Raw genomic sequence first — 9858 nt, 5'->3', positions numbered from 1 at the left:
TCACTTACTAACCTTTTCTTTGTAAAGTTATAGTATATTTTCATATATGTCAACAAACCCTATAATGAATTATAGTGAAAATGGCAATTTAAACAACTTGCAGCTAAATTAATACATGAGTTTTAATAGAAGAATTAATGTAAGTGCTTTTATAAATTTATAAGCTTCACATTTCTAAACCCTCCAAAAATTGGCCCCCAGCTCCATTGTAAGTGCCTCAATGTACACTCAATTTTTATTTTGTAAAGAAAAGAATGGACGATTCAAAATACATTTTTGTTATAATCAACATTGTCACAAATGCTGTCGATTGAGCTTAACTTGTATTGAATCTGTAATATTCTTTTAACCTTATTTAAACCGGCAAGTCGATTAAAAACAGGATTGATTTTCTAAGTATCAATTTTACAAATGTAAATGGTACCACCAGCATTCTGCAAACGATGGAGCACTAGTGACCTTTTAATCCATGGCTGACAGTGCACTTGGTTCTTGACGTTCACATTCAAGTTCACATTAAATGGCACTACTGAACTAAACATAAGCTTTATAATTAAGAAAATCTAAGGTGGTGACACAAACATTTCATACAATATTTTATTGCTCTTTACAGCTCAATAGCAAGCACGTACATTCAAGACTTCCTGCTTCTGACTGAAAGTGAAACATCAGAAAGAATACCCTTGTAAATGGGCACTGACTGAATGAGAAAGGTTCGAAACAAGCCAGAATAGCTGGATGATTTGGGGACACATTTTGCCCTTTTATTCTTTTACAAAAATAAGCTTCTAACACACTATAAACACACTGTACATCCTTAAGATAACTTAAAAAAATGAAATATCTTATAAACAGACGAAGCGATGTGCAATATTCTTGAAATTAATTACACCTCTTTCAACTGATCTTAACCACAATGCACATTAAAGCATGACTAAACCTGTGATAAAATTCATATCGGCCATGCTGTCAAATGACAGACTTGAGTAAAAGAGCTTTCTTGGCGAGCTGTCTGAGGCAAAGAGCAAAGCTGAAAAAAACAACAACCCAAAAACGCAGGTGAACCAACTTCAGCTGGATGACACCACACTGACCAAATGCCATTCTACATCTATTATTGAATTATAATAAGAGGGTGGGAAAGGAGAAAAGGCCAGTTTCATCTCCCCATTCCATTCTCAAAGAGTCAATGAGCAGTAAATGTCTTTCATACATTTGCAATCTTTTCTTCAGTCAAACTGTCCACAGCCGCTTGTTGACCTTCAGAGTCCGCTGGCTCGGCTACAGTCACATGTTCTATTTGAATTTCTATTGCTTGTTCTTTCAATCTCTCGCCGTCTACTTGTAAAACCACTGTATCTTCCACTCCAACCAATGATGGAGAAGGCTGTAGCTGCATCCCTTCCTCTACCACAATAGTCTCCTCAACAGCAACAACGTCTACTGGTTCCACTGTAACATGCTCCACACTCATCCCATCCTCCAGAATAACCCTCTCCTCTCCGTCCTCCACATCTGCCATTGCTAAAACAATTGCTGGGTCAGAAATCATTAATTCCTCTGTGACAATAACCTTCTCCTGTAGGCCATGGAGATCTTGTAGATGAGTTTGTAGGTCTTTGGGTTGTGTGAACCACTGATCACAAATGGTACAGTGGTTGGGTTTCTCACCCGTGTGGGTGACCAAGTGATCCTTGAACTGCTCCCAACTGTTAAACACACTACTACAGACCTAAAGAGCCAGAGAGACAAACAAATTAATATCAAGAAGGTACAATAGAAGTGTATTTTTGGAAACTACCATACTGCTATTGGTGCAAACCTACCTGACATTCATAGAGCTTCTTTCGCCCTTTTTTGGCTCCAGAGCCATTTTGACAGGCCGACATGTGGCACTTCAGTGTACTGTTCCTTGCGAAACGTTCATGGCATTCTGGACATTCAAAGGGTTTTTCACCTATACAAACATTGATAGTTAAGATTGATAGTTAAGATATGAAGAAACTTTCAACTTGCATTATTATTTCATGTGTCAAAAATGGACGTTTGCTTGTGCTACAGCTGCATAACTTTTAAAGGAATAGTTAATCCAAAAACGAATATTGTCTCATCATTTAGTCACCCTCATGCCATTCCAGATGTTGCTGTGTTGGGATGCTCAAACAAACAGTAGTATTTCAACATAAAACATTTCAACATCTTCATCTTCATAATATCTCCATTGCTCACCACACACCTGTGTGCTTCCTCAAATGCTCTTTGAAGTGTCCAAAGTGATCAAATTGCTTTTCACAGTAATCGCAGACATGCACTTTCTTCTTCTGCCTCCGGGACTGCTCCTCTGCCTCATAATGGTAATTATTCAGGTGCTGCTTAAGAGCTCCTTCTCGGGCATACGCTTTGCCACAGTGCCTACAGACGAAGCCCCTGTCCGGGGTAGCCGTGTGAGTCTTCATGTGCTGTTTCAGATGGTAATAAAGTTTGAAAGAGCGGTCGCACTTGTCACAGCGGAAAAGGTTGTCAAGCTGAGAAATTTGGACCTCTACCACTTCAATATTCTCAAGGGTTTTGGAGGCTATCACAGCCTCTTCCTCCACAACAACCGTCTCATCATCATCATTTTTCACCACATGGAGTGTCTGCTCTCCCTGTTGGTACTTGCTGGTGATGTCGGCCAACAAAGCCAAAGCTGAGTCATCTGAGGAGGGTTCGGTACTCCTGGCAGCATCTACTACTTCCACCAGGCCACTTTCCACCACCTCGATCTGTTCCTCACCAACCTCTACTTCAATTTCAACTGATTCCACCGAAGGAAGAGCCTCAGTGATCACATTGAAGGTCTCTGCAATCTTCCTCTTCTTAGCCTTGCTCTTTCCTTCCAAGGCCTGGGATGAGTCCAGTGATGATGTACCATTCCTTCTGAATGGGAGAAATAGAAAATTGTTAAAATGTTGCATTATTTAATGGGATAGTTTGGAATAATATGAAGGTGCTTAAACGATAACAGCATTTTAATTTCTGGGCAAACTATCCTTTTAAAGGAATATTCTGGGTTCAATCGACAGCATTTGTGGCATAATATTGATTACAACAAAACAAATCATTTTGACTTCCTCCTTTTACAACTCTGTTATAAAATTAGCAGATGCTTTCATCGAAAGCAACTTACAACTAAGGAACATACGCAATGTAACATACAAAAGTCAACAATATCTGCAGTATCCCACTGCTATGTTCTAAAAGTTGTTGGAGTAATATGGATACTAGTGCTGAAGAAATCATTTTTTTCAATTATAATTTCTTTTGTTTGTAAGTGCATTTAGTGTGGAACTGTGGATTAGTTTAGTGCTCACGGAACAAATGTGTTTGTTTTTGATTGCTGAGATAGTATGGAGGTTGTGTGGAGGTTGGAAACTCATTCAACCACATAGGAACAGAGAGAGTGAATGATCAAGAAATAGACTTTGTGCCTCTTTACCACGATGATGTAATGCCGTAAAACCAAAAATGATTGAAAAAGTTATGATTTAAAACAACATTACAGCTCAAATAATACATGAGATTTACAGAAAAATTAAAGTGCTTTTATAAACCTTCCAAATCTTGGCCACATTCACTTTCATTGAAAGTGCCTCACTGTAACCTTGATTTTTGCCTTTTTAAAGAAAAGATTAATAATTTTTTTTTGTGGTAATCAATTTGGGCTGGGTATTGCCAGCCACCTCACAATATGATACATATAGCAATACACGTCACGATTCGATATATATATATGGTATATAGCGATATATCACGATATCATGATTCGATTTTGATCTTGCTTTTAATTTCAATTAATTTGGGTATATTTCAGTTATAATGTCCATTTTGTTTACATACAATATGAAAGAAATGATCTTTCAGCGAGTTACCTTGTAGACCTCATTCACGCTAGCGCCTTCTTTGATTTTTAATGGGAATGACATTGTGGCTGTGAGGCATAGACTTAGTCTCCTCAATGGGCTGTACTGCAGTTTAAAAAGTTTTCGAAGTGTTCCACAGCAAAACATTGACAAAATATATTTTCAAGGACATTCCGAATACAAACAACTCCACAGAGTTGTGGAAAATCAGATATGGAAAGTATATCCCTTTCAGCCTCGTTGTCGTTGTCAAAGATAGCACTAGCGTGAATAAGGTCTCTCTTTTTGTTTTTTCTCCCCTTTTCGGAATTCCCAATGTGCTCCAAGTCCTCGTGGTGGCATAGTGATTCGCCTCAATCCGGGTGGTGGAGGATGAATCTGTTGCCTCCGCATTCGAAGCCGTCAATCCTTACATCATATCACATGGCTTGTTGAGCATGGTAACGTGGAGACCTAGCACATGTGGAGGCAATATTCACGATATTCTCCGCGGCATCCATGCACAACTCACCACACGCCCCACCAAGAGAGAGAACCACTTTATAGCAACAACGAGGAGGTTATTCCATGTGACTCTACCCTCCCTAGCAACCGGGCCAATTTAGTAGCTTAGGAAACCTGGCTGGAGTCCCTCAGCACACCCTGGATTCAAACTCACGACCCCAGTTGTGGTAGTCAGCGTCAGTACTCGCTGAGCTACCCAGGCCTGACATTTTAGCTTTTTTGAAAATATAGTCCATTTATTACATAAATTATTTAATTTGATTATGTAGAACAAGTGCTAAAATGGTACTGTCTCTTTAAGAAATGTAGCAGGGACTTTGACAGTAATGTTTGTTTGGTCAAATCTCTTCTTTACATCATTCAGGCTATGTGTGATTAGAATTAAATGTTCTTTTTGTTGCTTTGATAAATAACTGACTGCAGAGAAAAAAAATTATATTAAAAGAGACAAATGTTTGCTTGGATCTAGTCTTTGGACTCACATCACTCATAAATAGTCAAAACTTTAAATCTCAGCACACAGTGAAAAGATCTCGGTGCTGAACTTCTTCGCCACTACACCACTCAAACACTGGTGAGGTAAATATAAAAAAATAATACCAGCCAGTGGCAAGTCACAGATTTTTTTTTTTAAGCATATGGGAAGTATTTACGCACATATGATTGTAGGGGATTGCAGATCAAAAAAAAAAAAGAGTGATCTTGGCATTTAAAAAATTGACACTGGGATCGCACAAATGAAGATTAAGTATAAAATCAGTATTTTTGTGCGGCCCTAGATACAAACGCGTGAGAGAGGTCCAGCATGTCCGTGAGAGAAACAGCAAATGCTGCAGAATCAGTTTCAATCTCTTTCGTGCCTATTAGAAGCATCTCTGACTGCACTGAAAATATTACTATATATATTACGATACATGGATCTAAGAATCAATACATTATCATGAGAAAAAGTATTGTGATACAGTATATCGATATTTGACTGTATTGACACAGCCCTATCATCAACATAATACCACAAATGCTGTTGATTGAGCTTGACTTGTATTGAACCTTTAAGATAAAATCAGGCAGAAGTAAACTTTCAAAAACTACCATATGTAAGTAACCTTTTATTCAAGGCCTTGATTGCTTCCTGCATTTGAAGGTACTCTGCAGCTCTCCAGACATCACAGACTTCTGCCTCACCATTTACAGCTAATGTGGCCGTGTAAGTGAACTCCATCAGATGGCAGAAGGCAGAGTTGCTTACCCCTGTTCAATACAACAGATATAAAGATTAAGTGGGGAAACTCTTCCTATACTTATTCCTAAATTATGTAATTCCACAGATGCTTGTATTCGTTGTTACATACCCTCAATCTCCACTAGAGGCTCTTGAGTGAAATCCTGGAAAAACTTGTGGAAAAACTGACTACAGGCTGCAAGTACAGCTTTGTGGGCCCTAAACTGATGTCCTGTTAAAGTAATCACAATCATCAGCAACATCCAGTTTTTTCAATTGTATATTTAACTGTATAAAAATGCTAAACTCAGAAAGGCATTGGAGTGAGATGTCCAGACACTGGTAATCTTACCATCCACAATGAGAGTGATGTCTGTGAACTGATCCAGCCGTCGTTGCTCATTCAGTTTGTCAAGCATGACTTTATAATGGGCAGGAAACTCGTGCCCACAGTCATCAAAATCAACACCACCATCAACAGACATGGTTCAGCCCTTTCCTTGCTCATGCAAATCCTATAGGGAAAAAAAATTATGGATTAAGAAAATAAGACTACCAAATATGACTAATGTAAAATAGAATCTAATATATGTCCCAATATAGATTATCCAAGCTTGTAAATATTGGCATAATCGGAATAAAAATATATGTGACTCAGACGTCAGGCTAAATAAAAGTTCCTCTAGATCAGAAGCTTCAAAACTTAGGGATCAAAACTATTTAGGCTTTATTAACAGCATTTGTGGCATAACATTGATTACCACAAAAAATAATTGACTCTTCCCATGCTTATATATAAAAGCACAAATCATAGTTACAGTAAGACATTTACAATGTATATTGCCTGACCAAAAAAAATAGCATACTCTAATATTCCGTTGGACGGCATGCATTCGTTGTGGCATTGTATCGACAACCTTATGCAATGTCAAAACATTTATTTCCATCCAGAGCTGCATTCATTTTCGGCCGAGATCTTGTTTTTTTCTCGCTCTCCTTTTCCTCCCCAATTTGGAATGCCCACTCCAAGTCCTTGTGGTGGTGTAGTGACTCGCCTCAATCCGAGAGGACAAATCTCAGTTGCTTCCGTGTCTGAGACGTCAATCAGCGCATCTTATCAAGTGGCTTGTTGAGCGAGTTACCGCGGACACCTGGCGCGTGTGGAGGCCTTTCCGCTGCATCCACACACAACTCACCACGTGCTCCACCGAGAGCAAACCACATTATAGTGACCACAACGTTACCCCATGTGACTCTACCCTCCCTAGCTACCAGGCCAATTTGATTGCTTAGGAGACGTGGCTGGAGTCACTCAGCATGCCCTGGATTTGAACTCAAACTCCAGGGTGGTAGTCTCATAGATATTCTCATAGATATTCAATGGGGTCAAGGTCAGGACTCTGTGGTGGCCAATTCATGTGTGAAAATGATTCCTCATGCTCCCTGAACCACTATTTTGAACCAGATGAATCTTGGAATTTTCATGCTGGAATACACCCATGCTGTCATGGAATAAACAATCCATTGATGGCATATCCTGGGTCATTCAGTACATTCAGGTAGTCAGCTGATTTCATCTTATTGCCGTATAATGTTGCTGAGCCTAAAACTGACCAACTGAAGAAACCCCAGATCATAACGCTGCCTTAAATCCAAACGGTGACTTTTTGTTTTCTTTTTTCTTTGGCCAGGCAGTGTAAATTAATGTGGCCAGTCCATAAACATTTAAATAAACTCTGTTTGAAATGTCGTCATGACAACAAAGGTGTAATATTAGATATAACTTTACATTTAGAAAGCAATTTTATCACACTAAAACCATGCCAGCACGTATTATTTTTACATCTTGCGTATACTGTTTTCAACAGTGTGTATTTTAATGTTTATGGACTAGCCCCGTTCACTTATATAGTAAATCCCTTACTTTAACAGCGATTTTACTTTTTTATATATAGACTATGCACGATTATTATTATTATTATTATTATGAGGTTATCAACAGTATGCAACAAATGCTGTAGATTGAGCTTAACTTTTAAAAACCAGAAAAAATATTTAACGTTACGCTGCAGCAAAGAATTGGGCTAAATTGGCTGGCTGTCAACGCATTTTGAAAGCCAATCGAACCATCTCTCAGAGACATATTGCATATTTCCTTGAACATAGAGAATAGTTTAAGAAAATGACCAACATACTTTATAATGGCCCCTATTCCAGCAGATCCATAGAGTAGCGGGCATTTGTAAGCTGCATGCCGAATAAGCGCGCATTTCTGCAGGCAGATTCTCTACGCAAGATGTGCAGCTTTGCACCGTGCGAGATAAACTGCTGCAAAAGCCACGGATTCCAACAGCCCGACAGTACTGTACAGAGATCCAACAGACATGCACAAACGGTAAAAGCTGTATCGTGTGCCAATCAGGTTCAAGTTACTTGCAAGCTAGGCCTGTGGCAGGTAACGCACTCGCCATTTGTTTTTGGAGCATTGTCGTTACGTCATCAAATCGCGCATTAAAATGCACTTTTAATCAGACATTTTCATTTTCGTTTAAACAATAGGGGACACCGAGAACATCACGCCCCGGAAAACTTACCCCGGGTGGTGATCTGATGTTTAGTGCGGTTGTTTATACGCGTCGGAGGCCTGTAGCGATCAATGTGCTGTTTTTCCTCCGCTCGTCGGAAAAGGGCGGTCGCTTCTGCTCTGGCCTCGAGTTCCCAGAAGCCTCTACTAAAGGGTTTTATCGCGCGAAGATGACAGATCGTGCTTATACTGGGGCAACGCGGCCAAACTACGAGATTTCTTGACTTGTAAATGATACGTTTCAAACGTTTATATTTTATTAATGTTGGTTGACCGGCTGTTTGGAACCGATACAAAGGCCAACAAACCCTAAGAAATGTACCCTAAACTTAATATACTTTACATACTATATACTCTAAAAGCTTAATATAAAAGATAATAAAATTTTCTGTAAGCATCCCAGTCATGTCATTTTTTAGGGATTTTTCCGAAGCATCTATTATTATTATTGAATTTACATGACCGATAAAGCGCTCTACTGCCCTCCTATGTGCACGACTGAGATTTAATTCAAGCATGCGAGGTAGTGGCCAAAAATATTGGCACCCTTGGTAAATTTGTGCAAAAAAAGGCTGTGAAAAAAAACTGCATCGTTTATCCTTTTGATCATTCATAAAAAAATTAATAATAAAAAAATTAACCTTTAGTTCAAGTAAAAACAATTGATAGAGGGGAAATATCTCATTATTAAATAAATATTTAAAATATAAATATATCTCCAAAACACATTGGTTTCAATTATTGGCAAACATAGAAATTCTTATGAGTAAAATATATCTGAAGTATATTCCCATTAATATTTTACATTTGTTAGTGCAGCTGGGTGACTAGAAACATGAAATTGTTTAGCCATGACTTCCTGTTTCACAGGGGTATAAATATGAGGTAACACTCAAGCCAAATTCCCTTAATCTTCAATCACAGTGAGTTACACAAAATAATATAGTTCTGATGTGAGGCACAACATTGTTGAGCTTCACAAAATGGGAAGTGGATTGTGGCAGCGGGGGCGTGGTCAAGCGCCCGTCCGGGAGAGAGAAGCGGTAAGGGCGCTCACACCTGGGCCAAATTATGACTAACACCTGTCTCTAATTGCAGTAGAGCGAGGAGAGCGGTTAAAAAGCCAGCAGCCTCAGAGCAGAGGGAAGACGACCGTGCAAGCCAACCCAGTGCGCTTGTGTCTTGTGTGAACTTCTGTGTAAATTATTGTGAGACATACGGCCATTAAAGCCTTACCTTTTTTGTTGAAACCTTCGTTTCCTGTCCTGCTTCCCGTGAGAGTTCCACACTGGTGCCGAAACCCGGGGGAATTAATAATGGAACAGAGTCGCCCCATAGAGTCCTCCCAGCTGGCTGAAGTCCTCCAGTCCCTCGCGACACTCCACCAGAGCCACCAACAATCCCTGCTTGAGCTCCGGCAAGACCAGGATCGCCGTTTTTTTGAAATCATGCGGGCTCAAGCAGAGGACCGGCACGCCATCCGGAGCCTCCTCAGCCAGGAGGCCGCTCCAGCCGCAGCCGCGACCCCGGACACCCGTGCCACATGGATATAAGAAAATAGCCAAAGCATTGATAGTGCCCATTTCCACCATCAGTGCAATAAATAACATGTTCCAATCAACTGGAGATCTTAAGAATCGGCCTGG

At 39.7% G+C, this 9858-nt stretch overlaps 1 protein-coding gene across 3 annotated transcripts; it reads right to left on the bottom strand.

Annotated features, from left to right (window-relative positions):
• Positions 1–587: 587 nt before the first annotated feature.
• On the bottom strand, positions 588–8328 carry LOC127630958 (zinc finger protein 131-like). Of its 3 annotated transcripts, none has more exons than XM_052108864.1 (7): positions 8223–8328; positions 5981–6143; positions 5759–5860; positions 5513–5657; positions 2237–2919; positions 1827–1957; positions 588–1732 (listed from the first exon to the last, which is right to left on the bottom strand). In XM_052108864.1, the coding sequence occupies exons 2-7, from the start codon at positions 6111–6113 to the stop codon at positions 1208–1210; spliced, it is 1719 nt and encodes a 572-aa protein (XP_051964824.1). In that variant the 5' UTR covers positions 6114–6143; positions 8223–8328; the 3' UTR covers positions 588–1207. The 3 variants fall into 3 exon arrangements, with proteins under 3 accessions (XP_051964824.1, XP_051964822.1, XP_051964825.1); XM_052108862.1 differs by lacking the exon at positions 8223–8328 and adding an exon at positions 7824–8208; XM_052108865.1 differs by lacking the exon at positions 8223–8328 and adding an exon at positions 7824–8208 and having other exon boundaries at positions 2237–2916.
• Positions 8329–9858: the final 1530 nt, after the last annotated feature.

Source organism: Xyrauchen texanus, chromosome 37 (assembly GCF_025860055.1).
Source record: "Xyrauchen texanus isolate HMW12.3.18 chromosome 37, RBS_HiC_50CHRs, whole genome shotgun sequence".
NCBI lineage: Eukaryota > Metazoa > Chordata > Actinopteri > Cypriniformes > Catostomidae > Xyrauchen > Xyrauchen texanus.
The sequence above is the reverse complement of the archived record's forward strand: the minus strand, read 5'-3'. Positions and strand labels throughout refer to the sequence as shown.